The 27,045-nt window shown below is 43.8% G+C and overlaps 9 protein-coding genes across 9 annotated transcripts; 2 read left to right on the top strand and 7 right to left on the bottom strand.

The window, feature by feature from the left end:
• Positions 1-5: 5 nt before the first annotated feature.
• VTP21DRAFT_7902 (uncharacterized protein) lies at positions 6-1,384 on the bottom strand (the record flags this gene model as incomplete). Its single annotated transcript, XM_069398695.1, has 2 exons — positions 6-1,265; positions 1,328-1,384. 2 exons carry the CDS (start codon positions 1,382-1,384, stop codon positions 6-8), a joined length of 1,317 nt encoding a protein of 438 aa, XP_069246084.1.
• Positions 1,385-2,457: 1,073 nt separating this feature from the next.
• Positions 2,458-3,257, bottom strand: VTP21DRAFT_7901 (uncharacterized protein; the record flags this gene model as incomplete). The annotated part of the gene is made up of 3 exons (XM_069398694.1): positions 2,458-2,854; positions 2,930-3,046; positions 3,121-3,257. The coding sequence occupies 3 exons, from the start codon at positions 3,255-3,257 to the stop codon at positions 2,458-2,460; spliced, it is 651 nt and encodes a 216-aa protein (XP_069246083.1).
• A 1,178-nt stretch (positions 3,258-4,435) lies between these two features.
• On the top strand, positions 4,436-8,191 carry VTP21DRAFT_7900 (uncharacterized protein; the record flags this gene model as incomplete). The annotated part of the gene is made up of 4 exons (XM_069398693.1): positions 4,436-6,725; positions 6,791-7,012; positions 7,089-7,345; positions 7,409-8,191. The coding sequence occupies 4 exons, from the start codon at positions 4,436-4,438 to the stop codon at positions 8,189-8,191; spliced, it is 3,552 nt and encodes a 1,183-aa protein (XP_069246082.1).
• Positions 8,192-8,548: 357 nt separating this feature from the next.
• On the bottom strand, positions 8,549-12,674 carry VTP21DRAFT_7899 (uncharacterized protein; the record flags this gene model as incomplete). Its single annotated transcript, XM_069398690.1, has 2 exons — positions 8,549-11,656; positions 11,721-12,674. 2 exons carry the CDS (start codon positions 12,672-12,674, stop codon positions 8,549-8,551), a joined length of 4,062 nt encoding a protein of 1,353 aa, XP_069246081.1.
• Positions 12,675-13,322: 648 nt separating this feature from the next.
• On the top strand, positions 13,323-15,297 carry VTP21DRAFT_7898 (uncharacterized protein; the record flags this gene model as incomplete). Its single annotated transcript, XM_069398689.1, has 4 exons — positions 13,323-14,284; positions 14,370-14,505; positions 14,582-14,833; positions 14,902-15,297. The coding sequence occupies 4 exons, from the start codon at positions 13,323-13,325 to the stop codon at positions 15,295-15,297; spliced, it is 1,746 nt and encodes a 581-aa protein (XP_069246080.1).
• Positions 15,298-15,955: 658 nt separating this feature from the next.
• Positions 15,956-19,132, bottom strand: VTP21DRAFT_7897 (uncharacterized protein; the record flags this gene model as incomplete). Its single annotated transcript, XM_069398688.1, has 7 exons — positions 15,956-18,043; positions 18,115-18,216; positions 18,284-18,607; positions 18,680-18,819; positions 18,882-18,950; positions 19,015-19,058; positions 19,122-19,132. The coding sequence occupies 7 exons, from the start codon at positions 19,130-19,132 to the stop codon at positions 15,956-15,958; spliced, it is 2,778 nt and encodes a 925-aa protein (XP_069246079.1).
• Positions 19,133-19,645: 513 nt separating this feature from the next.
• Positions 19,646-22,474, bottom strand: VTP21DRAFT_7896 (uncharacterized protein; the record flags this gene model as incomplete). Its single annotated transcript, XM_069398687.1, has 6 exons — positions 19,646-20,393; positions 20,471-21,143; positions 21,212-21,222; positions 21,320-21,475; positions 21,538-22,341; positions 22,413-22,474. 6 exons carry the CDS (start codon positions 22,472-22,474, stop codon positions 19,646-19,648), a joined length of 2,454 nt encoding a protein of 817 aa, XP_069246078.1.
• Positions 22,475-23,080: 606 nt separating this feature from the next.
• Positions 23,081-25,644, bottom strand: VTP21DRAFT_7895 (uncharacterized protein; the record flags this gene model as incomplete). Its single annotated transcript, XM_069398686.1, has 3 exons — positions 23,081-24,525; positions 24,601-25,464; positions 25,542-25,644. The coding sequence occupies 3 exons, from the start codon at positions 25,642-25,644 to the stop codon at positions 23,081-23,083; spliced, it is 2,412 nt and encodes an 803-aa protein (XP_069246077.1).
• A 468-nt stretch (positions 25,645-26,112) lies between these two features.
• On the bottom strand, positions 26,113-26,724 carry VTP21DRAFT_7894 (uncharacterized protein; the record flags this gene model as incomplete). Its single annotated transcript, XM_069398685.1, has 3 exons — positions 26,113-26,250; positions 26,327-26,469; positions 26,550-26,724. The coding sequence occupies 3 exons, from the start codon at positions 26,722-26,724 to the stop codon at positions 26,113-26,115; spliced, it is 456 nt and encodes a 151-aa protein (XP_069246076.1).
• Between the last annotated feature and the right edge of the window lie 321 nt (positions 26,725-27,045).

The following is a 27,045-nucleotide window of genomic DNA, read 5'->3' as shown; positions in this document are numbered from 1 at the left end:
ACTATTTACAACTCCATTTTTGATGAGTTATTGACTTTTCTCTCCTGCTCCTCCACCAGCTCTACCTTCCTTCTAAGAGCCTCAAGCAACTTCTTCACATTAGATCTATATTTTGCTGACACTGGCACAATTTCCGGCAATTCTCGGTTAGCCTCTTCATTTCCCCATCTCTCAATCCACTCTCTTAGTCGAGGAAGAGACTCTTTTGCCACTGGCAGTACATCCGCCTTATTTGCAACGATCAAACTGGGTCGCTGAGTTAGCCCAGGCGAATATAGCTCCAGCTCTTCTCTTAAGACGCACCAGTCCCGCCAGGGTTCCGCCTGTGCAACATCTATCACATATACCAATACTTTGTTGCGTTCGATATGTCGTAGAAATGCGTGACCAAGTCCGATATTTCTGTGCGCGCCTCGGATTAGTCCTGGGATATCTGCGAGGGTTATGCGGCGCCGGTCAGGGAAGTCAATGGTGCCAAGATATGGGTTTAGTGTGGTGAAAGGATACGAGGCCACGCGGGGCATCGCGTTTGAAACAGCTCGCAGAAGGGAGGATTTGCCCGCATTTGGGAGGCCAACCAGACCCGCATCGGCAATAGTGCGCAACTCAAGCTCTAAAAGTCGCCTCTGTCCATCCTGTCCACGTGTGGCGAATTTTGGAGAACGGTTCTCGTTGGTAAGGAAGTGAGGGTTGCCATATCCACCCTCCCCACCTCGAGCTACAATATATTCCCCTTCTTCCGTCAAGTCTAAATCTATCCTTTTGTGATATTTATTTTCGTGCTTCATGCTACGCCGAAGATCGCGCTGGATACGTGCTTCAGCTTCTCGAAAATAGCTACCAGCAACGTTTTGCTCCTCGAAGCGAGGGTAGTGTACCCACCGTCTTTCTCGCTCCAATTCCAGCTCACTCTCCTTCTCCTCTTCGCTCAATTCATCTCGATTCTTCTCTAGCTCGTTGGTTGGCAGATCAATCTCCTTCACTACCGTCCCAAGAGGCACTTTAACCACCAAGTCCTCGCCCAATTTCCCACTCATCCATTTCCCTCCCCCGTTACCGCCTCGCCCCGCGACACATAGTTTAGGGATAGATCCTAAGCTACTCTCATTTGATGTAGCGATGAATATAACATTCCCACCACGACCACCATTCCCACCTGAGGGCGGGCCTTTGGGTTTAAATATTTCTCGATTAAAGGCTACAGCTCCGTCGCCACCTTTGCCTCCTTGGACAATTATTCGGGTGAAGTCAACAAAATTACTTCCCTGGAGGTCATTAAAAATTCTATTTAGTTTTGGAAAGCGAGTGAAGAAATGCAGAAAAATACTTTGCCAAGCAACTTTTGTTCAACAGATTTATCTCTCCCATGAAATTCTTGCGGCATGGACGCGGCTACCTCGCCTTCACCTATTTTTTCTGTAGAAATAACCTTCTTATCAAGGTCTTCGTGTTTATTCTCTGAACATATTGTAGGTGTTGATCCAAAATAGCGTGAGCATTGGTATCTTTGACAACATGTTAAAGAAGGGCGAATATGGAGATTCCGTAGTAGCATATTTTTGAAGATGCTTATGAGTAAACTAGCGACTCATTATTAAGGTTGTCGGAGACAATTTGAATGAAAATATTAGAATGTGACTATTTATATTATCAATAGAGGGCAATTTTAGTTGCAAGTTGCAAAGAGAGAACAAAAACTAGAAAAATCGCTTAGAATTATGCTTACAAGTGTTTGGTCATGTCAACCTTGAGGTAGTAGCAGATTCACATAAGATATTTAAACTAGTTATTGCGCGGTTTTTGTCACTTATCATATAATTAATTTATCACATTTTTCCATATAATTCCATATAATCCTAAGCTTTCCTCTCAAATTTTAGGTGATCCGTTCGACACTAATTTATTTTCATCTCCTTTCCTTCCTACAGTATATACTTCCTGATCTGATGTTAATTAGTTAGTGTCTCATAAATTTTGCAAGTTTAGATAATATTCATTTTCTTTGTCCTTATTGCTAATCTATATTTCATTGGCAAATCTCTTTCTAGTTATCCAATATCCCGATTGCCCTTTTGATTTGTATTAATATTAGTAGTGCACTAATACAGCAGACTTAACACTACAATGTTCTGGCTTGGAGAGGTTTCAGAATCTCTGAATGTGAATGTATTCAAAGCCAAAAAGAGAAAGACATAGAAGGGGAAATATACAGATCCGAGATTATATCACTGTAATGTCAATTTTATTGAATAGTAGCTTTGTGCATAAGAAAGAGTTGACCCGTTGGTAATAAATTATAGAATACGTGTTCAAACTTTTTTTGCACATAACGAACCATGTATAATTCCAACTTTCAGTTTTATTGTTTCACATAATAGCACAATTACTTCAATTATGCACTAGAGGCTTCACACCCATTTCTGCTTCTCTGTATACCCCTTGCGGTCTACTTAGTCCTTATTTCTTCCTGTAACGGTCGACATGCTTCCGCAATTGTTTCCAATCTGGGTTAGTCGCTAAGACACTCGGACGCGATCGCAACGCTCGTCCATACGCGTTAACACGTTCATATTCTTTTGTCTCTGGAATCTCTAGACCAAATTCTTGAATCATGGGAAACCGTGCAAAGAACGGGGCAACTGCGATATCTGCGTAAGTGAATTCCTCTCCCAGGAAGAATGGCCCCTCGGATTGTTTCACTAGGAATTTGTTGAGTTCGCGTAATCCTTTGAGGAAATCTTCATGAGCCTCTGGGCCGACGGAAAATATCTGGAAGAATTTAGGGAACACCGTCTCAAAAAGGCTCACGAACAATCGGGACTCAGCACGGATGAGGTGGTCTTGGACCTGAGGGCTATGGGAGGGAGGAAAATGAAGGCAAGATAAATATAAACTCTATGCGAACATACCCTTCGCTTCCTGCTCTTACCTCTTTCCCTTTCCGTACTTTTCCAACAAATATTCCAAGATAACAAGCGACTCGATGAGCACTTTATCGCCCACCTTGAGGGCTGGTACTCTTCCTTCGGGGTGGATTTTATAATACCTAGAGGATTTGAAATTCGAAAACAACATTGATTAGTGTCTTCTTCAATCACTGCTCTGTACAAGACTCCATACCATTCGGGCTTATTGGCAAGATCGATGATGATTACTTCATCCGGGACGACGCCAAGTTCCTTCATTGCGATAGCCGCGCGTTGCCAGAATGGACATTCGTTTGTGGTATAGAAGACTAGGCCTTGGTTCTGAGACATGTTTGTAAAATGGTTTGCTTTTGGTGCTTGTTTTGCTGGATAAAGAGTGTGAAATAGGCCCTCCACTATCCTTATTTATATTGTAGAATTCCATTTCAAAAGTTATATCATCCAACTTTAATTATCAACTAGTTTTCCCATACTCCGAAATTCAACGGATGCAATCTCCCGATGATTCCGTTTCTGCCTTTGTGAATAGTCAACTCTAATATGCACATCCAAGGAGCACTAATTATCCGAGTAAATAGAGATTGCCATATATGTTCACTAGGCGATGATTAATTCACGCAATCGCTTCACGTAATAACTAGTATGGAAAATTAATTCAACCGTCCCGCAAATGGTGTAAGAATTGAACCACATTGTTCTAGTTACCGAAAAAATGAAAATTTGGAGAGAGTCCCAATAATCTTTATTTCAACTGCTTGCGACTGTTACGCATTTTAGAACTACAACCTCCTAGAGAACGAACTGTCGAATAGCTACATTCTATATCCATTACACCTCTATTTTAATTATCAGCTTTATTTGAATACCCGACAAAGCACTGGTATATCTGCATGTATACACTTGAGTGGATGTGATCTTTTCATTAGAACAATGCCAATTTTCTGTTCCTTCAACAGTGAACAGTAACATATGTATCGGTCGTCAAGTCGAATGGTAGTAAACTTGCATCCAAGCGCGCATTCTCGCACCTATATAGGTTTGTTATTGTCTTTAGGAAGCATAAAGATTAAATGTCAATGTTTCCCAAATGCTAAGAGTATATTTGTTAATGAATTTCATACAAAAACTATGACTGCTTATTAAATATGCTATAGAATAATTTTATACGAAATAAAGTGTTTTGATAGAATTTCATATTACTTTGAAATCCAAACAATATTGGTCAATTGACACCTGCATGAAAGTATTCAGGAAGACATATTTTGACATACATATCTCATTAATACAGATAGTAAGAATATATAAACACTCGAAGCGTCAACTTGGACCAAGAAACGAACATTCTGATATATAAATAGAAATTTCGAAAGAAAGCTGGTCGAAGCTATTTAGGGAAAATAGGATTTAAGAGCAGTCCCAGATGACGTTTCAACCATTTCTTTCTAAGAGAACACTTTGTCTTTGCGTTTTTTTTTTTTAATTTTATTACATGCATTTCGTAACTACATATGGAAAAGAGTCGAAGATCGGACGCTGATGTAGAAGAACCACAACGTCCTGCTCTACGTGATTTAATTGCTAGCTTAGAGCGTAAAGCTACTATCACGTCGGATGGAGGGGAACAAAAGTCAAGTTCTATATCCACATCGACTACCCCAATATCTATAAAGGTGGGGAGGAGAGTTTCGGCAATAGCCTCTCAACTCGATAATGCTGCCAGTTTGAAACCACCACCACACCCGGTTTTACTCGCTTATTCTCCCCCGAAATCTGCAGCAGGAAAACCAGCACCTCCTCCACTAGCTCCAAAACCAGCAGGGATTTCATCTAATAATAATCGATCAGTAATACCCACACAGGCTCCTACTCCGATTTCATCTGCATCGTCACCAGTGATGAAGACAAATGGCAAATACACTTCGTCGGAGCGAAATTCGAGCACACTTCCAATACCCTTTCCAAATCCAAAAAATGCCAACCCATTTGATGACTCCCATGAGGATCAAGATCCATTCTCAGATAAGCACGGTTTAGTCTCTCCACAAAGTCTATCCTCATCTTCGCAACCCTCCCCTGTGATTGAACCTGCAGACAGCTTGTCTTTTAAGGAAAAACTGGCCATTTTTAATATGTCGCAACTGGAGGCTGCAAAATCGAGCGATTTAAAGGAGAGAGAACATAACCACCAATATTCTACATCGAGTATGGATACGAATAAAGGAGAGTCAATGGCTAACCATAGAGCAGCTTTATCTGAATCTCCGGAGCAGGCTTATCAGACTTACCCGAAGAACCCTTTTATTGAAGACGACGAACTCGAGAGGAGTAAGGAAAAGCAACTTGATAGCTCGGATGAGGATGGGGATGAGGACGAAGATGAGGTCTATGAACCAACGGTATTAGGCCGTGCAATGTCCGTCAACGAGTCCGAGATGAACACTCTCGCTACACGAAATATCCATACAGTGCCACCCCCATCTTTACCTCCACGTCCCAACACGTTACCGGAACCATCGGCTACTGGTGCAACTCCACCTCCACGTCTGCCTCCAAGACCAACTGGTGCAGCAATTGATCGAGTAAAGGCTGTAGCAACTACCGTGAAAAAGCCGTCGGACTCGATCCGACCAGAATTGCCATCTATTTTACCTTCAGGTACAGATCTTTCAGAACCTCCACTGCCACCACGCCCGCTTGCAAGAAGCGGAAGTTTAGCGCGCTCAACTTCGATTCGAAGTACTGCTACTTTCTCCTCGTCTTCCAACGCGGAATCCGGATCTTTTACATTGATGGCTGAAACTTTTCCGGATGTCACTGCTTCCAATCGCAATCCGCCTGACTTCTCTCCTCACAAGCGACTTGAGGTTCAAAGTCGAGCCAACTCGCGGTCCCTGGCTGTTGCAGGCAGTTTTGTCGTTACAGGAACACATTCCATTCGTGTGTGGGATTTGAATACGGGCGAAAATATCCATGTGCACACATATAAAAATGATAAATTTGTCACATCACTGGGATTCCGACCTGCACGTAACCCAGAGGAAGAAGGAAGATATGTATGGTGCGGAATGAGTGATGGTGGGTTGATCGCTATGGATTGTCATTCGGGAACGATTGTGGAGAGTAGGTCTACGGCCCACAGCAAAGCTGTGAATCATATACTGAGATATCAAAACTCGCAGCTTTGGACATTGGATGATAATGGAGTGTTGCAGGTCTGGTCGGATAAAGAGGCTGGATATGTATCTCTAGAGCGGACTGGTCGACAATTTCGTGTTGCTTTGAAGCAGAATGTTGCACTCGTTGCCGGAGATCATCTATGGACTGCAAGCGGTCGAACACTTGAAGTGTTTGATCCGGTTCAGACGGGATCAATGGTGATTCGACCTATACAACTTAGTATGGGGATTGGTAATATCACTACGATGACGTGCCTGGGCTCGAACGTATACATCGGTCATGACGACGGCAAAGTGTCGGTGTGGGATGCGCGTTCTTGTGTGAAAAATGCTATTGTTCCTATATCGATATACGGGATTTCCTGCCTGCTGGGTGTTGGTGATTATTTATGGGCAGGGTTCAACACGGGAAAAATATACGTATACGATATGAATAAGGCACCTTGGCTAGTAGTCAAAGATTGGAAGGCGCACAGCTCAACAGTACAGACTCTACAATTGGATTACTCTAGCTTGTTAAAATCAGACCGTTTTCAAACTGAGCATCGGCTTCAAGTTGCAAGCATGAGCGACCAAGGAAACATTAAAATGTGGGATGGCCTGATGGGCCTTGATTGGAGAGGTAATCTATCAATATATATTGGCGTTCTCACTTATGGTTTAAAGCTTTAAAATTATCTGTATCAGATGCACAAATGCGCCTACGCGAATCCGACTACTGTTCATATCGAGATCTCCGAGTGTTGTTATGCTCTTGGAATGTTGATGCGTGCAAACCTTATGATTTAGAAGCAACTTCTTCTGATTTCAACTTTTTAAAACAATGGCTCACTCCTCTAGAAACACCTGATATTATCTCGATTGGTTTTCAAGAAATTGTGAACTTGGAGAGTAAAAAGAATAATGCGAGTAAGTGGGGGCTTTTTCTCTTCTCCCTTCAAATTCATGCTCATATTGAATATTTAAATACACTCTATAATTTTAGAGGTGTTTTTGGCCGGAAAGAAGAAGAATAACACCCAACAGGAGGAAGAGATGACGCATCGTTGTCGCCTCTGGCATGACCGACTTGTACGAGCTCTGCGAGATTATTTCCCCGGAGAATCTTATACGCTCATTAAATCAGCGGATTTGATGGGATTGTTCAGTTGTATTTTTATCAGAGACACTGAGCTACCACACCTTCGGGACAAAGGCTTAACTCTTGTTAAGACGGGGCTTAAAGGATATCATGGAAACAAGGTAAAAAGGAATTTCAACCTATAAAATAGTTTACGTTGAGTCTGACATGTTATTTGGAAATAGGGTGGTATTATCGTAAGGATGGTAATCGAGGATACTTCGATTTGCTTTGTCAATTGCCATCTTGCTGCGGGACAGAGCCACACTCGTGAGCGCAACAACGATTCTACAACCATCCTTGAAACAGCTGACCTCGACCCTCGACCATGCCACAGCGGGGGTGAGTTTGAGAATGTATTTGTGGGAGGTGGCGATGGTTCCATGGTACTCGATCACGAAATCTGCTTTTTAAGCGGAGATCTTAATTATCGAATCGACATGAAGAGAGAAGCCGTGATTTCAAAGATAATGGAGGGGGACTTTGTCTCGCTGTTAGAGCACGATCAACTTGTGAAGGAAAGAATGCGGAATCCCCTGTTCAGGTTGCGAGCATTCTCGGAGGGTCCAATTGACTTTGCACCCACTTACAAGTACGACCCTGGCTACGATCAATATGATACCTCCGAAAAAAGGAGAGTTCCTGCTTGGTGCGATCGAATCCTCTATCGCGGAAAACACATACAGCAGCACTTTTACCGACGTTTTGAGTGCCGTATTTCTGATCATCGGCCTATTGGAGCGGGGTTCACAATAACCATTAAGCGGGTCGTGCCAAAGAAGAGAAGCGAGGTGAAAATGGAGGTTGAGGCCGCTTGGTGTACACTGTTGGACCAGAAAGTTCGCGAGGCTAAGGTGCACTGGTTAGAGGGACATGGATTTGGAAGAGAAGAGTCCAAAAATGCTCTCGAACGGTGCTCATGGGGTCTTGACATGGCAATGTCCGCGCTGACGTCCCAATCACCTTGAATTAATCTAATTGAGTATTTCAATTGACAGATATTTTGTATATTTATCTTGTTTTTTTTTTGTTTCCGCAAAATCATTCCAGCTTCTTCCCGATATTTTTATTTCTTCTTCCAACTCATATTTATAGAATATGCCCAACCATATAAACCATTCATTAAATTTATGCAAGTGGATTTTGAGGTGAGCTGCTTTTCTCACTCTGTCGCTCCTTTGTTATTCATAGCATCGATATCTTTCATAATAAAATATATACTCTTTTTTATAAATTGTTTGGGATTTTCTCATACATATCAAATATAATACTTATTATTGCAACATAGCATAGGAGTGACAAGTATTAGAAAAATCAAAGATCTATTATTTTGCGAGCACCTGTTCAACCCACATCCTTGCATTCACAAACATCTGGAACCAAGGGGCAATTTCTCCATACCGCTCGTAATAGTCTTGAGGCAGATACGAATTTGTTTGAGGTAGACCGGCCACTCTTTCCGGATGGGGCATCATGGCCAAAACGCGACCATCTGGAGTTTGAACGCCCGTGATGCCAAGAGGAGAGCCATTGGGATTCATAGGATACCGTTCTGTGGCTTCTCCGCGACCGTCAACATACTGCAGGGCGACGAGACCAGAGTCGGTGCACTCCCGAATTTGGCTGTCTCCACTGACAAACTCAGCCCTTCCTTCACCATGCGCGACCGCGATGGGAAGTTTGGAGCCCTCCATTCCTTGGAAAAAGATGGAGGTTACACCACCCTTGGGCTTGTCAATGGCGACCATGCAAACACGAGACTCGTATTGTTCGCTCCGATTGCGGCGGAAGTAAGGCCAGGCTTCGGTGCCGGGGATAACTTCTCTCATCTGGGACAAGAACTGGCAGCCATTGCACACACCCAATCCGAATGTATCCTTTCTAGCAAAGAAATCACGGAACTCTCCCCTTGCACGTTCACTAAGAAGAGCCGATTTAGCCCATCCTGATGCGGCACCCAATACGTCTCCGTAAGAAAAGCCACCGCAAGCGGCCAAACCATGGAAGTCTTTAAGGGTAACGCTGCCGTTGATGAGATCAGACATGTGTACATCGACGGAGGCAAATCCAGCTTTGTGGAATGCGAAGGCCATTTCTATCTGGCCATTGACACCTTGCTCACGCAAGATTGCCACGCGTGGTCTCGGTTGAGAAAGCAAGCGCTCTGGGGTGGGTACGGGAGTGTAGGAAAGTTGATATGTGATCCCGGGGGCGTCGGAGTCTAAAATTCCATCATACTCTTCTTGAGCACAAGCCGAGTTATCACGTAGGGATTGCATCAAGTATGAAGTTTCCGCCCAGGAGCGCTGAAGGTCGGAGCGGGTGCTTGTGAACACTGACTCGTTATCGGCACCTATACGTATCGAAAACGCCTCATCCGATCCCACGGTGCCTATGTCGTGGATGAACTCGGATGGGAACCCGCAGTTTTGGAACACACTGCGAAGCTTCTCGAGCTTATCGGCACGTACTTGGACCACTGCACCGAGTTCCTCATTAAACAACGCAGCATATATGCTGTCCTTCACAATCGAGCTCAGATCAAGATTAACTCCAATACGGCCAGCAAAGGACATTTCAGCAACGGTGGTGAACAAGCCGCCATCAGATCTATCATGGTAGGCGAGGATGATTTCCTCTTTCTCTTGACGAATGGCCTGCACAGCGGTGAAAAAGCCAACAAGTAGTTTGGGATCCTCCACATCCGGGCATTCAGCACCCACCTGCTTATACACTTGTGCAAGCGCAGAGCCGCCCAATCTCTGTTGGCCTTTTGCCAGATCGAAAAAGATGAGCTTTGAACCGGTCTCTCTTCTCAGTTGAGGGGTCCACGTGAGCTTGGTATCCAACACAGGTGCGTATCCGGTAATGATAAGTGAGAGAGGAGCAGTCACCTCTTGTTCGGTTTGATTATGGTCTTTCCACCGCATCTTCATCGACATCGAATCCTTTCCTACAGGGATCGAAATTCCCAGAGATGGGCAGAGCTCCATACCAATTGCTTGTACAGCCTCATACAGAGCAGCTCCTTCGCCAGGATGGTTTGCAGCGGACATCCAATTCGCTGAGAGACGCACCCGATCCAATGCTTCCACTCTTGCTGCGGCTAAATTCATCACGCATTCGGCGACAGCCATACGGGCAGAAGCTGCAGGAGAAATTAAAGCAATTGGCGGGCGTTCTCCCATAGCCATGGCCTCACCAGTCTGGACGCCATATGATGTGGCGGTTACCGCGACATCAGCCACGGGGACCTGCCAAGGTCCAACCATTTGATCTCTTGTGATAAGCCCAGTGACTGTGCGATCGCCGATGGTGATAAGGAAGGATTTGGATCCCACAGCAGGCAGACGCAGCACACGATTGACGGCATCCATCATACGATCTTTCTCGTTTCCAAAAGTGGGAAGATACGAGCGCAGTGATGAATCAAATGCAGAGGGTTTTTCATCAAGTAGTTTATCTGTTCGTGACATCTTGGGGGGTTTGCCGAAAAGTACATCCATGGGGAGATCGATTGGTGTAGTGTTCAATAGACGATCAGTAACGACAAGACGCTGCTCTTCCGTTGCTACACCGACAGCTGCAAAAATGCACCGCTCCCTCTTACACATTTCTGCAAACTCTTCTAATCGCGATTCCTCAACCGCAAGGACATACCGTTCCTGTGCTTCATTGCACCATATCTCCATGGGAGACATCCGAGGATCCGCATTGGGCACCTCACGCAATTCAATGCGTGCCCCGAGGCCACTGTCATGCACCAACTCTGGGAGAGCGTTCGAGAGACCACCCGCGCCAACATCATGTACTGAAAGGAGGGGGTTTCTGTCACCTAGATTTGTGCAAGCATCGATAACCTGTTGACAACGACGCTGCATCTCCGGGTTATCGCGCTGCACCGATGCAAAGTCCAAGTCGGCAGAGCTTTGCCCAGAGGCCATGGAACTCGCAGCACCGCCCCCCAGTCCAATCAACATTGCAGGACCGCCCAATACTACGAGGCGAGCGCCAGGGGTGATTGGTTTCTTGAAAACGTGAGCGGGACGAACGTTGCCTACACCGCCGGCAATCATGATCGGCTTATGATATCCCCTAACTTCTTCTTTTGATGCAGTGGCCACCTTTTCTGCAAATGTACGAAAGTATCCACAGATGGCCGGTCGCCCAAATTCGTTATTAAAGGCTGCGCCTCCCAAGGGAGCTTCAATCATAATGTCGAGTGCAGAGGCAACGTGACCCGGTTTTCCAAAGTCAGTTTCCCATGGGCGCTGATGGCCCGGTATAAGCAGATTCGAGACGGTGAAACCTGTCAAACCTGCTTTGGGTTTGGAGCCCTGCCCTACTGCACCTTCATCACGGATTTCGCCTCCAGAGCCAGTAGAGGCACCGGGGAAAGGTGAGACCGCTGTTGGGTGATTATGGGTTTCAACCTGATAAGGTTGGTGAAGAGGGCATGAAGTGAGAGTATTGCCGATTGAATTTAACGTATATTACCTTTGCAAGGAAATGGACCAACTCGTCAGTTAGCCGATATTCTTTATCTTCGCCGGCGGCAAATCTTGTTGCCTCAAAGCCTTCGAGCACAGCCGCATTATCTGAATAGGCAGAGATAGTGTACTCCGGGTGCTTCTGATGTGTGTTTCTGATCATGTCAAACAGCGAATGGGGCTTCCGTTCTCCGTTGATAGTCCAATCGGCACGGAAAATTTTGTGCCTACAATGTTCGGAATTCACTTGGGCAAACATGAAGAGCTCAACATCTGTAGGGTTGCGGCCAAGAGTGTTCACAAAAGCTTCAACAAGGTAATCCATCTCGTCGTCGGCCAAAGCGAGCCCAAGTTCCTTATTGGCGGCAATAAGGCGTTGTTTCGCGGAAGTTGTGTCATTTTGCCTCTCCTCCAGCAAGTTCACATACACGAGCGGAGATGGCGACCCATGAGAGAACATGGCCTCCTGCTCTGGAAGTCCACGCAATACTACTTGTGTCATACGATCATGGATAAAATGACTGAATTTTGAAAGCTGCTCATCGGTAAGCGTGTCACCCTCAACATCAAATAGGTACGCTATACCACGTTCTACGCGTTCTACCGCCCGGTCAAGCTGACACATCTGTGCAATGTCCGTCGCCTTCGACGACCACGGCGAAATTGTCCCCGATCGAGGTACTACCATTAAGGTCTGAGAATCGAAGCTTTTGTGCTTGAGCCTTTCTTGCAGCTTCGTAATTAAGGAAGAATGATGGGACTGCAAAACGGAACCATACGATAACAGGTTGTCGAGGAGTCGATTTTCAGATGCGGAAAGGGTGTCATTAGTTTTGGTCATTACAAAGTGGACGTAGAGAGCCGCCACTCCGCGCACTTCAGGGACACATGCGCGGATGTTCTCGAGTAGCGCGTTGGCTTTAAACTCAGAGAGAGCGGCATTACCGGGCAAAACAAGCATGTCTAATGTTTCCCGCACTTTTTTAGTTGTTCTTACTCTAGGTTGGGGTTTGCAGGTCGAGAATAAACAAGTTGAATCGTGATGACAGATAGCAAAATCGGCTGCGCCTCGTTATAAACATTGGGGGAATAGAGTTTGATGGGCACAATGAGCAATTTGATTACACAGATCCGAGACACCAATAATTAAAGAGCCATCCAAGGCAATTCACATTCAGAAGCGAATATCCCGCAAGGTCCTCGTAGCCTTAGGGATGACGAGCCCGCTGGATAGTTCTTGGGGAGAACGGGCGCGCTGATCCCCCGTGTCTCCTGTAGAAACCTCTTAACTTCTGCGATAAGTGTTCCACTTTCACAAGAAAATTAAAACTTCTTACGCTGGTTTGATTTGGCTTGCTGTTTGGTGAGAATCTTACACACCGAGTAGCCTATCCCACCTCTCCACTCAGCTATATTCCGCACAAGCCACTAATTACACGGTTTTACCTAGGTAAATGCCTTGATCTTTTTCCTTTGCTAAAACTACGCGAACTAGATATTGTGTATTTATCGTTACCCCATACTAATTCACTCCCTGCCTTCCGCCCCCCACTCTTTCACTTCTTATACCCTTTTCTCCCACAATACTGCCGGCATCAAATCACTCAGCATGTCTATGACTTATGACAACCAGGAACTAGTGAATCTCCTACTCCAACGTTTCGAAAAGCTGAGCTCACAAGTGGAGAAGCTCGCGGGAACCATTAGTAATTTCACTCAGCAACAGCAAAATACGCGCGATACTCCATTCACCTCCAATGAGAAGCCATGTTCTGGGAATGAGAAAAATAACAATGCCCAAAATGCCCTAGTTCTTAGATCAAAGTCGAATGTGGCAGCGCCTTCAGCAGTGGCGACTGAGGCCGAGCAGAAGAGTACGACAGTGGCAACGGGGCCTCTTTATGGGATTTTTCTATCCAGCGCCACTGATTTACATCTTCTGATGGTTCAGAACTTCGGCTCTGACTACGCTTCCTTTGTGAAATTGACCCCCAAAGAGCATCCAAAGGCCACCTATCAAATCCCCATAAAAGGTGTGGTTACCCGACGTCTCTTGCTTATTGAAGCACCCGAAGATAATTCCGTGGTTGTGGGTGAGACCACTCCTACCTTCACTAGCTCAGTGGTGCGCCATCCTCTGCTACATCAGCTCTTTAGCACCTATCTCTCGCCGTGCTTCTTTTTTCTGCAGCCGGTCAATCGCAAGGAATTAATGGACCTCTTTCTTGCCGATAAACTTGAACCTGCATTCCTCTATTCTGCTGTTGCATGGGCAGCCCTTCATATATACCAGTCTCATAAGGATCCGCCTCTAGGTGACCAGCTGCCAGCTCTTGCGCATTCTGCATACTTGGAAGCCCAGCAGCATTTACGCGAAGTGTTCGATGAGCCCTCGGAACAAACGGTGATGGCATCGTTTAACCTTGGAATATACCACTTGCTGAACTCGCGGACAAACGAGTTCTACATCCAGATAGGGCATGCCATTGGAATGGCCAGGCAAATGGGCATCTATATTGACGATGTGAGCGAATCCGATCCGCTGAAACGAGAAGCCAAGCGTCGGATCTGGTATTTATTCCATTATTTAATAGTTAATGCACGTCTTCAAATGAGTTTTAATCTATCTATCTGTCTAATTTTACGACGATTAAAGGTGGGCTCTCTACACGCATGATTGTGGACTATCGGTTTATTCAACCAAAGTCCAGACTCTCCTTTTTCCGCAAGCGAATAAGATAGTTCGCCCTAAATGTCTACCGGGCGAGAGTCAAGACACGCAATATTGTCTGGTATGCTCCTACCTATTTCTCTGTTAAATTGATACCAGAAATAATTGATGCGATTTTTTGTCAAACCAACCTCTAGGATTATGTCATCAGTATAGCCGAGCTCCTAACCTGTCTCAAAAGATTGCCTGAAATCGATTGGAATGCTTCGGATGAAGATGTAATGGCGACAGTGATGGAGATTGTTGAAAATATGCGCCCATTCATTCGCGCACTTGATTTTGAATTACCTCTCTTTGGAGAGGATACAGATGAGATTAAGCAACGTATTTCAAAACTGTCTTGGGTGGAGCTTGCATACCCTCCGCACTTTTGGAGCTCTTGGGGACAAGTGAGTGACTTTTTTCAGATTTTCATCGTGAACCGATCCTCTAATGCTATTTGAAATTTGAACGGTAGGTCTGGTTTCGATTCCTGGAGGAATCTGAAGGAGCATTGTGGCCGACTCCTCCACCCAATCGTATGAACACCCCCAAAATGAAAGCGTTGCGTTCGCTTGCGCTAAATGAATGTGCCAAAGCTGCGTCATGGATTACGATTCTTCTGGAGGAGACCGCACGTCGTCACGACTGGTGCCATACCCTTCCAATAAGCGCAACGCTTGCTTCGTGTCGTATGCATAGGTATATTGCACTGAACCACCCGGATGAATTGAAACGACGAAGGTCGCTTCATTATCTAGCAGTAACGTTCCGGGTGGTGCAAAGCAAACCAATCTGTCAATGGCTCCAGGCGCGACGATTGCAGCGATGGCTGCGGGCAACCCTCTTGGAGATGAGACGAAAATGCGAATGAGAGTGCTATTCTATATCGGAATAACTGACTGTACAGTGGTGTAGTTTATATTCTATTTATTTAGTTATTTTTAGGCTTTACAAAATTTATTTATATTATATTTATACAAATTTACATATGTTGTTTTTACTTGGTCTTCCACTCACTATTTATTTAATTCCAATGGGAACTCTTTGCCTATGGGCACAGGCTATGGATACAGAGCAAAGGACTCGTTCTTATCTGCTCCCTCTCCCATTGTCAGATCTTGTGTTGTATTTTTATTCTTTTTGTTCAGCGGTGCGCGATCCACATAACGCGCTTGATTTGTTTTGTTAGTTCACAGGCAACAAAGGCTTAAATCTGTACGTTAACTCGAATAAAAAGTGCCTTTTCTTTCCTTCGCTCTTCTCCATGTTGACTATCTTGAAAATAGAATTGTTTATTGTCGAGACACTGGCTGACAAAAAATCAAAAAGAAAAAAAAAAAGCCTAAAAATAATAGGAAATAGTTGAAAAGCTGTAGTAATAAACATAAAGTAGAATAAGCTAGTAGAAAAGTGTCTCACCCTCCCCAGAGAAAAATATTATGAAGTAGATAGGTTTAATTTTTGCTTGACTTTTTTTAACCAGAAAAAATAAATAGCAAATAAAGTATAAGAATTAGATCAGTTCACGGCTAGTCATGTTCATGAGTTAATGCGCGCTGGAGTACACCACAGATAATATCAGCCACATCTTCGCTCGTTGCTCGCACAGTCAATCTGAACATGGACTGCGCAAGATTGGGTTCTACTCTCACCAAGACCCCAACTTTTCCACTGCTTCCCGCGTGAACTACTCCTGCACATACCACATTATCTGCGTTGGGATCAACTCCTTCCAGCACTCCGAAGCGATATCCCTCTAGCATTTTACGAACGAACGCCACTTGAATAGGGTGCTGGCACGCGAGCACCACTTGCTTTTCTCGGGGCGCTCCTCCTATCTGCTTCCACCTTGAGAAGAAATTGGTTGCGTCGAGCTGGATCGGCTCCACAAATTTGGTAAGCAGAACAGGCAGCTTTAGTTGCAGTGTCCGCACCCCATTAATTGTGGTATACTTCAGTAGGATCGAAGGCATATCACGGAATAAACTATTGCACTCGAGGTGGAATAGCTGCTGTGACTGCGATAGAGGACCAACGGTGGCCGGAGCGGGCTGAGCAACGCTCACTCCAACAGGAGCTGGATCCACCACATTGATTGCCAAAGAGGTGTACTGCTGTTGCGATTTATTCCCAACAAAAATGGCAATACGGCCCAGGTTTCCGTGGTATTCCGACTTCAATCCCACCTGGAGTTGGTGGTCCTCATGGAGTACACCCTCGGCGGCATATTCCAGGCGATGTGCAAGCTCATCGCTTCCTTGCTCTTCACCGCTCAAAGTTAAAGATCCTAGCCCTAGCAGATCGCCCTCTCCACCTGTACCATTAGCATTGGCACCATTTATTCCTGGTTGTGAAGAGCCGGTAATCGCATCTAACGAGCTCTGCCGCCTCTGGGCCTGCAGTTGTCGTAGCTGCTCTTCTCGTTCCCGATTTGCCTCTTTTCCGCCAATGATCCAGGTTCGCTTGTCTTCAGTATCGCCATGTTTACGATTGAGTCGTGCAAGCAGGGCTGACTCACGCTCCGGGAACGGGGGCATCTCCTCACATACCGTCTGTAGCAAATCGTCCGTGGGCATGGTGGCTACGGTGAGATATTCGCATGCACGTTGCTGAAGCTCTGCGTCCAAAACATGTCGGTATTGATGTAGTACCGTGAGAATTTCGGATTTGATTTCCGGGAAAAGATTCACAAATTTGAGGTAAGTGGTTAGCAGTTGAGCGCGAGTTCCGAGGGTACATAAGTTGAACTTAGAATGGATGAGATGGAATTGCTCAATAGGACTGCATCCTGGCTGGTTCGCAACCAGATGGCCAAACTCGCCGAGAAGGTAGCCCCCCACTTTGAGCATCGTCTCATTAAAATGCGCCACGCGTAGGTAGTTGAGCACCGTTTTTGCCGCATACTCTTGCAAATCCTCGTTATTCGTCACGATTTGTGCCACACGGAACCAAACCTCCTCTCCAACTTGGTCGCCCGCCGAACTAATCAGCTGAAGAATGATATCAACGTACCACGAGTATTCTGTAGCGAATTTTTCGGTCAAAATCGCAATCTTCAGCACCAGCTCCTCGCGCATCGCGTAGTCCGCAATTTGCAGATAGCGAAGCAATTCCGACACGATTACTTTAGAGTTGGTGATGTCGCACATTGAATAGAGCAAATCAAGTGCACGTCGTCGCACGCTAATATCCTTGTCGCGCAATGATAGAATGATTGTTTCCTGGTGTTTTTTAATTGGGTCAAGTGAATCTGCGCATGCTGCCAGATGTGCCATTGTTTCAAGCGCTAGATAGCGAACATTGGTTTCTTTGGATTGCAAAAATCGACCAAGAAGAATAGCTGCCTGACTACAAAGTTGTGAATTGCTGTCGAGGTGAATTGCCAGGTTAATTGCTTCAAAAAGGACCGCATTCTGTGCGTTATTGTGCTGGACGTTCTTGGGAGTGTCTTGTGAGTTATTGATAATAATTTGTAGACAGTTGTTTAGATCACTGCGTAGAGCAGCATCCTCAGTTGGTGGATAGTATTGAAGCAGACGAAGAATTTTGACCTGGAGCCAAGGAACCGGGACCTTATAATAAACATAGTCCGCACTAAAATCTTTATCCATAAGAATCTAATAAGCAGAGAAAACGAAGAAGCGTAAAGTTATTAATGTGTAAATTATCATTATTCACACTTTTCTACCTTCTTAAGTCGGACAATTGCTTTAGCAACACACCCTGCATATTCGTCTGGATGGTTTTGAGCAAGGGCGAGCACTAAGGAATCGACGGCAAGTGCAACACCCTAATAAAATAATATATATTTACTTAGCATAAAACGGTATTCAAAAATCCTCACACAAAACACGTACCAAATCGTAGTCGTCCATCAACCATACTATTCTATCTGCCCAGTCTGTTGCGGGAATAACATCGGGGTGCTTACGATACAAGCGCAATAGGGTTAACGCCGCCTTCTTTTTAACAAAACTTTTCGAATTAGGTGAAATTAGAAGTCTATGTACATCAACCGCCAATGACTCCGCCATCTCTCGACCACCAATGTTTGCGATGGCATGTAGAGCAAGGCAGTTGCAAATCTCATTATAATCATCGAGGTCTTTCTTAATTGAATTGACTACCAGACGTACGAGATCGCTATTTTCGTGGAAGAGAAGTGTCACAGCAAGGTAGCCCTATAATTGAAGTTAGAAAAATGGTAATTAGTGAAATAGAGACGGCATAAATAATATGGAGTAAAGACGTACAATCTGCTTTTCACTATATTTTGAACTTGATATAAGGTTCACTGCTTCAAGATGTCCGAAGTCGATCTCCCAACCAAGTATATACATGTACAGCAGCTTGCACACATATTTCTTCTTCTGATAACCGTTTAGATTGCCATCTAGAATAAAACAGTGAATGGCATTAGGGGATGAGCTATTTCTGATTAAAAGAGCAGCTTACCCTTGAATTTTCCTCTAATATTCGCCATCTCCTTATTGATTCGCTTTTCTTCAAGTTCTCGGACACGGCCTATATAGAGCAAAATTTAATCACATATCTATATGCATCGGTGAATCTTTTAGTAATTTATTACAATTCCGGATATCCGCAATGAACATTGTCAAACCGCGCATGTTGCTTAAATATAATATAATCAGCCATCACGATGAGATGTGGTTGTAATTAATACCATCAACTCACTTTTTAGACATGATGTCAACGTATTACTCGCTTCACGCTATTGCGTAAAATAAGCAACTAGCTGATGTAGTGAATGACTGAACGGTTACAAGCAAAAGTGATGAACAAATCAATATCGCGTGGGATGGAAATAATCTAGTTTCGATCCTACTTCAATTAAGAGATCTCTCGGAAAAGAAGGGGAGTGATCTTGACATTAATACCCTCTCTCAATGATGTGGAGGAGCAGCAAAGGTGAAGGGAGAAGAGACGCGTCAGTCAAATCTAGTGACCGCAGATGTACTTTTTTCTCCCTTTTTTTATGGTCAAATACTGAGTCGTTTGAGGAAAATTGATTAAATTTTCTCTGCAAGTTGCTGGGTCGAAGAAAGTTTGAACTCAAGCAGGGTATTATCCAAATACAATAATCATATTAGTAAGGATTAAAAAAAAAGTGAAAACTTACAATAGAATATATAGCTAATGAATAAGGGAGTGTGCGTGATAAAATAGGATTAATAATTATAGAAAATAATACTTAATTGTTATCTTCCAACCGTCTCCTTTAGCTTTAACTTGATTAACTTAATCGCTGCCTCCTTCTCCTCCAGCAATCTTGTCAATTCTTCTACATAGCTTTCAAAATGTGCAGCGTATGCTTCTGGTCCCAAACCTAAGTCTCGCTTACTGCTCACTACAAGTTGGAAATTTGCAAGGAGTTTCGCCTCACTCTTGGAGTTCACGTTAATTTCGGCAATAGCCGCGCGGTGTGCGCGCATAATTTCGTCGACGCCACGCTCTGTACAACGTACTTGGGGGCGATCGGGAGAGGAAAATGGTGAAGAGGAGAGCGGAGGGGAAGGGGTTTTTTCTAAACGCTTCGCTGAAAGCGTGCCACTGGAGACATGCCTTGTACCCACGAGTCCTCCAACCCGTCTTCCGGAATAATCGTCACCCATTTTCGCAATCGATTCCTGTGATGAGACCTTCCAATCCACCTCTGGGAATTCTGCATCCACCAAATCATGGTGTGGCAACTCTTCTCCAAAAATATCCTCGTCGTCGTATTCGTCATCGTGGAACACCACATCTTCTCCTTCATCGTCATCGAAGCCATCTTCCTGCAAATCGTCTTCTTCATATCCCTCCTCTTCCTCCCCCCCATCATCATAATATTCCTCTTCTCCTTCTTCAAGCTCCTCTTCCAAAATTTCATCGTATAAATTCGAATTTGCATCCGCAGAGGCGCCATCGTTGCCCCTTCCATCCATTTCACTCTTTAATTCTTTCACTCTATCATGCAATCAATGTATTAGTTTCTCGGTTTCGAGTAGATTATGATAAGAATCTGTCGAATGACTTGTGCTTACCGGTCAGCATATCTTAAAGTGTTCAGTGTGTGCTCACTATTGGAACTATTCGGTGAGATAGTAGCAATCATGCATGTACGTGATTTGCCCACAAACGAGTCCTTGAGAACTTGAGTTAATTTGCTCTGTCTAAACGGTGTATGCTTTTTATCCTGGTCAAGGGCACGGATACACTCCTTTAGCGCTAACAAACTTTTGTTAATCTCGGCGCCTTCCATCCTTGTTTGTTTGTCTGCATCGCCCCTATCTGCTCCACGCTCGCTTCCAGCCAAATCAATAAAACTTAATTTGCCCTCGATTCGTTTCTTCAATTTATTTCTGAGTAGTATTTGCAAAATAGCGTGTGACCGCGATGAATCGGCATTTGCTCCTGTACTACCCGTCGAGCGTACCGTATTTCCGAATTCGAACACTTGCATTAGGCTATGTACATCGTTGATAGTGTACTCTTTTAATCCGACTATCACCACATTGTTCTTTCCGTCTTCGCGAGCGTGTAAGCGCTTGCGCTTATTTAACAGGTCATAAAGCTGACCTTGGTATATTTCATAGAATCCGATTGACGCACATAAATGTGAGTATTCAGGTCGCTTTAATAGATTAAAGATATCGCGAGCAGCTTGCACGTAGAGACCATTTCTATTATCCAGCATGGTATAAGTTTTGCCAGAACCTAGGGGAAAATTAAATAACAATGATTACAATATCCAAAATGAACACGCCGAGTAATTTCGAACTTACCAGTTTGTCCACTAACGTGTTAATATAAATTAATTTAATATTAAATAAAAGAGTCGAGTTAGCAACGTCGGAATAACTACTGTTATATAGTGAAATCTAAACACTTACTAAGCAAAACAGGTAGCCTTTCCACCTCTAAAAATATAGCGTACAAGAGGAGAAGCAGTCCGAGCGTACACTTCCTCATTCGACTCATTGACATCAAACACCTCATCAAACACAAAGTGATGCTCCTCGACGTATTTAGTCAGATCTACTTTTTGTCTATCGGTATATGAGTTTTATTTTCCATCAAAAAGGAAAAAAAGATAAAGTGCAATACTTACTTGGGCTCATTGATTGTGATGGATCGAGATCCACCAGTAGGAGCAATATCCTTTTCCCCTTTCTCCATTTCTTTTTGACTCAATGGTCGCTTACGAACACATACGCGAATTTTTTGATCCAGCTCGCTTCCCGACCTCTTGACTGTCCCACTTAACCTTGTGCTAGATCCAATATTGGATGACGAAGAGTTGAGACCTGAACCATTGTTAGTGAGTGACGCAGTAGAGCTGTTGTTGGAAGATTGTGCAGAAGTAGGTGCTGACACTGGGAGACCGTATGCATCTAACAGGCCGCTTCGACGTCTAATCGAAGCATCTGATGGCCGCATTCTACGCAGAGTAGAACTCTGCTGTTCGTCTAATGCGGAATCCGTATCACTATCAGCTCCACGCGAATAGCGTGACCTTCTTAATTCTGGCTGCTGAGCTTGCTGTAGTTGCGATTGAGAGTGAGCTGATATTTGTGCTTTGGGCGTTGCTTTTTCTGCAACTGAGCTAATAGCTGGTCGGGCTAATGGAGTGGTAAAAGATCGTGCGATGGGTGAACGTTTAGTCGTGCTCCCCGGACCAGGGATTCTGGATACAAAACCACCACTCCCGACACTCGTTCCCAGTCCCACAGGGGTCTCGGTCGATTTTGCTGGCACCTTCGGAGGGAGACTGGTCTCTTTTTGTTTGCGCAGAGACTGTGTCAATTGAATGAGTTTCTTGCGATCCTCGAAAGAGGTAACACCCAAAGAAGTAAAATCGTTCGCGGTGAGGTTCATAAATGCATTAAGATCGCCCACACCTTGTGTTGATAAACTGTGGTAACATTGTGGAGAGGGATCATTTATTAGAAATGTCGAAAAGAGTAACTATTAAGCCAATAATACCAGGGATAGTAGTGCTCTAGGTTTGCACGACATAATGTGTCCAACAGTAATGTTGCACTCATTATTCTATTCTCTGATGATTATATGAGGTTGATGGTAACCAAGGTATGACCTGTTCTTATCGCGATTAAGTAAATGGACCAGAATGAGTGAAGGGTGTGAAGAGAAAGTGATAAGAATAGTTTAAAACGCGTAAATTATTAACAGTCGCCTTGCCTCGGGTACTCCGGACAAGTAGAGTGAGAAAACCAGATACCTGTTAGCTCAAAATATTCAACGGATGGATGCACTTAGAAAAATGGATGAAAAAAATGGAAAATAAAAAACAGAAATATCAAAGAATTTCGAAAATAATTAGATCAGCCATTCGTAAAAATGCGGCGCAGTCCCCCTCACATTTTTACGCGTTTTTCCGCTTTCCTTCATAATCTACGCGTCAAGCAACTCCGAGGTTTTCAAGAAAATACTTATAGAATAAAAAAATCAAACCGTTTATTATACACTTAAAGAAACTTAATAAAAAAGAACAATTTTGGGCCCAAATCTAAGCAAAAAATCAAAGGTAGAAAAGGCGAGAAAACAAAAGTTGCATTTGGTTTTCCGGAAAAAAGAATATATAAAACATAAATCATTCATCGTTAAAAGCAATCCATGCCAATTTATAGCATCTAACAGAAGCGATTAACAATAGCAATTCCCATCAAGAATAAAATGGTTTTTCCTCGCCAGTCGCCCAGAATCAGGCCAAATATTGATTGCCGTCCGGCCCCCTCTTTTTCCTCGTCCGTAGCATCCTGAGGGGCTCCGTCACCATTTAATAAGCCCATTCGCACTCCATTTCCTGCAGCTATCTTTTGTTGGCCCTGCTGCCGCTTTCCACCACCACAGATCCACTCTGTCAATTCTCCCGTCGATGTTGCAAGATAATGAGATAAATAGATGAAAATCCCGGACGCTACAAAGAAATTGATCCACCACCATATACCATGCGAGCTGGGTGTCAAGACAAGCAATGCCTTCGTATCTCCCGCAAGCCACATGTGAAATTGTCCAATAAAAGTCTCTAGAGAGCACTTTCCAATGAAACAGTACGCGGTGCTATTCGTGCGACGAAGATATGGGGTCGCGTTACGCAATACTACGAAGGCAAGTATGGGCAAGAAGGAGACGAGGGGATGGAACTTGTTGTATTCAAATTTGCTCGGAAACGAGAGTTCGAACCATGCGAACCAGACGAGCACAATGATGGAAACCCCAATCAACCCTCGCTTCACACGCGGGAAGTAGGGCTGCTCCCCAATCTTATACTCGGAAAACTTTATGCAGGCAAGAGCAACGACCATTCCAACCCAAACAATCCAAATGTCGAGTCCGAGGCGGAATCGCCACTCAGACGCAGACCATTCCGTGTTGAAAACAAATTTCATTCCGGTGAACAACGTCTCAATTACGTTGGGAACATAGATCAAAGCGTACACAAGAGCAGAAGCAACTCCCAACTTCAGGAGCAAGAAAGGGGTCCGCTTATTCAAATGTGAGAATACTCCCATCGAAGCATAAATTACCAGAAACCAAAAGCTGACCAAAGGAGTGAAATAGTACGACAGATAGGTTGTGTTCATAGTGTATACCAATGCAACCGTGAGCAAGTTGAGCCGGACGAGAACTTGAGCCACTCGTTTGAACCCGAAATTGCCCGTCTTGTAAAAGTATGTAAAATGCCCATAACCAGTCATGAAGAGATAGGCGGCGACAAGTACGCGAATGGGATTGTAGATTCCAGATACAGAAGAGGCTCCCCAGTAGTGATAAATAAGAATGGCGAGCTGCATCCATCCTTTCCACTCTTCTGTCTGGTCGCGGTTAAGGAAGGGCTGATCTTCCTTCTCGCTTGTGCGAAGAGTCAAAACCCCAGCACCAACAAGCGCCAGCGCAACTGCAGAAATTTCAGTTGAGGAAAAATGCTTTGATTGTTTGAGAAAGAGATTCGTGCGATCACATAGGAACATGAACGTGACCGTTAGACCAAAGGAGAGAAACGACTGAAGAACCGCTTCAGAAGGGAAAAACTTCGAAATGGTTGCGACGATAGAAGAATTTGAGTTAGGTATGTCTGACATTTGTAGCAGAAAAAAAATGAAAGATAAGTAAAATTCCTTTTCCCAGGTATGTGCAGATAATAATTCACCTGATTGTAAGAAGTATAGCCCGATCGGTGCCCATACCAGAATCACCAGGAACATCACTATTTGATTCCAGGTTGGTATCGGATACTGGAAGCAGCAGGTTGATTGCATAGGGGCGATTTTCGGCAAATGGTCATTGCACCGATAATTCAACACGATGTCAGCTTGTGAAATCGATATTGCAGGGAGTAGTTCATAGTGCAGCCCATCTTTGGTATCTTCTGGGTGCTCTTTGATCATCTCGTTCCATGAAAACAAAATCTCGAGGATTCCTCTACGCTCCCACAAGAATGCGTTCATGGCGTCTATATCCTTGGGAGAAAGTGTCTCCTTTCGAATTTTGTTCAGTTTATCGTACACAGGAACTTCCACAGGAGCAACCATGGTAACATCTGCGATGGGTGAAGAATGTGGTCCTGCCACATGGCCAATTGCTCGCATCATTGCTTGCTGCCAGCTTTCAAAACCCCCGCTCTCAGGATGCCTAAGATACCATAAACCGCTACCGATAACAACAACAGCGGATTTCTCTCCACGTTGTCGAAACAGATCTATGGTTTTAGTGTTATTGAGAAATGGATCCCACCAAAATTCAGTTCGAACTCCTTCCATCTCATGTTTGAGATCAGTGCGTTTTTCAGCAAGAGTGGAAACATTAGGGTCAAACTTTCGCAGGAGGCCATAATACTTCTCACGGATAACGGAGTCTCCGATAAAGAGAATTCGCTTATTTCCAACGCATCGATTAATATCTTTAGGTTTATAAGTATGCATTGTACAGCCTGCTGGCTGCCATCTTGTGTGAGATGAGTCCCACCACCAGCCTTTCTCAAGTAAGCTAGTACAACCATTGCGATCTGACGGATCTAATAAATTAATATTTGAAATGTTGAAAAGCTCCAAATTTGCGCACAACAATAAAAAAACGTATATCTATCTTTACCTAGAAGTAATCTAGCAAGAGATGTGAGAACAACAAGGGCAAATGATATCCATGTAACATAATGGTAAACATCGGACGAGATGGAAAATTTGGCCGGAGCCATTATGATAAATAGCTTGTTCTGTTGCTCTGTGGATTAACGTATGGAAAATAACTGTTGGATAGCAAAAAATAGAAAGAAATAATGCAAAATAGGAACAAGATAGCCTGAGAAGAGGCGAACGGGACAATTATAGGGAATGCAAGATTAATAAATAAAAGTAAAAGTGATGGTTGCAAACCAGTGTTCTGTAATATTCAGAGCAGCAGAGAAACTTCCAAAGCACCAAACCTTATGGGTAGAACTCGCGAAGTTGGTGAGAAAGTAGCCTTTCTCCATTTCCGAACTCCCAAGCCATCAATTGTCACAGGCCAAATTAGATTTTTATTTCTCTACTGCTTGTTCTGTGTGCGCCAAAAAGAATATAAATTAACACAATATATTGAGATCGAATGCGTATATTGGATAGGGCATATATAAGAGAATATAGGAGTAGAATAGTGTTTTCAATGACTTTCTATTTCGCTATTTCTATGGGCTGAAGCCCGCCCCATTTTTTACCAAGATATTATTGATACCAGTGAACAGCGGACGGTAAGGAGACTCGAGTTTTGCCACTTCGTCCCAGGTTGTCCATCGCCATCCTTCACATTTTAATGGCTCCATAGTCTATGATGCATTAGAAGGCCGAGGCCGTAAATATAAATATCAAAATGAGGCGTTCTAGCTGTACTCTTTCTTATACCTTCGGAATAGGTTCCTCATCGACACACACGCCTTTCATAAAAACTGTCACATAATGTTTACCGTCTGTAGGCATGTAATCGTTTGTGGTCGTGCAAAATTCCACATTTTTGATCCGAAGCCCCGTCTCTTCAAATACTTCTCCTATAAATTTATAAATATATTACATTATTATCAGGATGAGCTAAATGAAAAATGGTACAAATCTATTAGAAATGTCTTACGAACTGCACACTCTTCAAAACTCTCTCCGAACTCAAGATGCCCGCCGGGTAGTTGCCAAGTACCGGCACCATGAGAACCGATTCGTTTGCCTAGGACAAATTGACTATGTCCGAGGTCGTTTTTCTTGGGATGAAGGACAAAGCATCCGATGCCTACTCGTACTTGTTCCTGCATTAAGCTTATATTGAAATTGAAAATATTATAAAAAATGATTTATATAATACAACTTTCAATTACGAATTTAGCGTCACAATTAATGAGGATATTTAATGTAGTGACTATTTTAAGTTGTCCAATGCAGAATGAATGAATATCAGACTCCGTCTTTTATATTTGAAAGATATTTTGTATTTTTGATACTTTATACAGCTAAGTATTGGATAACAGTATCTCATTAAAAGATAAATAAAGAAAAAAAGTATTAAAAAAATATTAAGTACAAAAGTAGCGAAAAAAAATAAATAAAATGTAATATTGAACACCATCTAGTTCACA

Source organism: Calcarisporiella thermophila, assembly GCF_041956535.1.
Source record: "Calcarisporiella thermophila strain CBS 279.70 unplaced genomic scaffold VTP21scaffold_34, whole genome shotgun sequence".
Classification (NCBI taxonomy): domain Eukaryota; kingdom Fungi; phylum Calcarisporiellomycota; class Calcarisporiellomycetes; order Calcarisporiellales; family Calcarisporiellaceae; genus Calcarisporiella; species Calcarisporiella thermophila.
The sequence above is the reverse complement of the archived record's forward strand: the minus strand, read 5'-3'. Positions and strand labels throughout refer to the sequence as shown.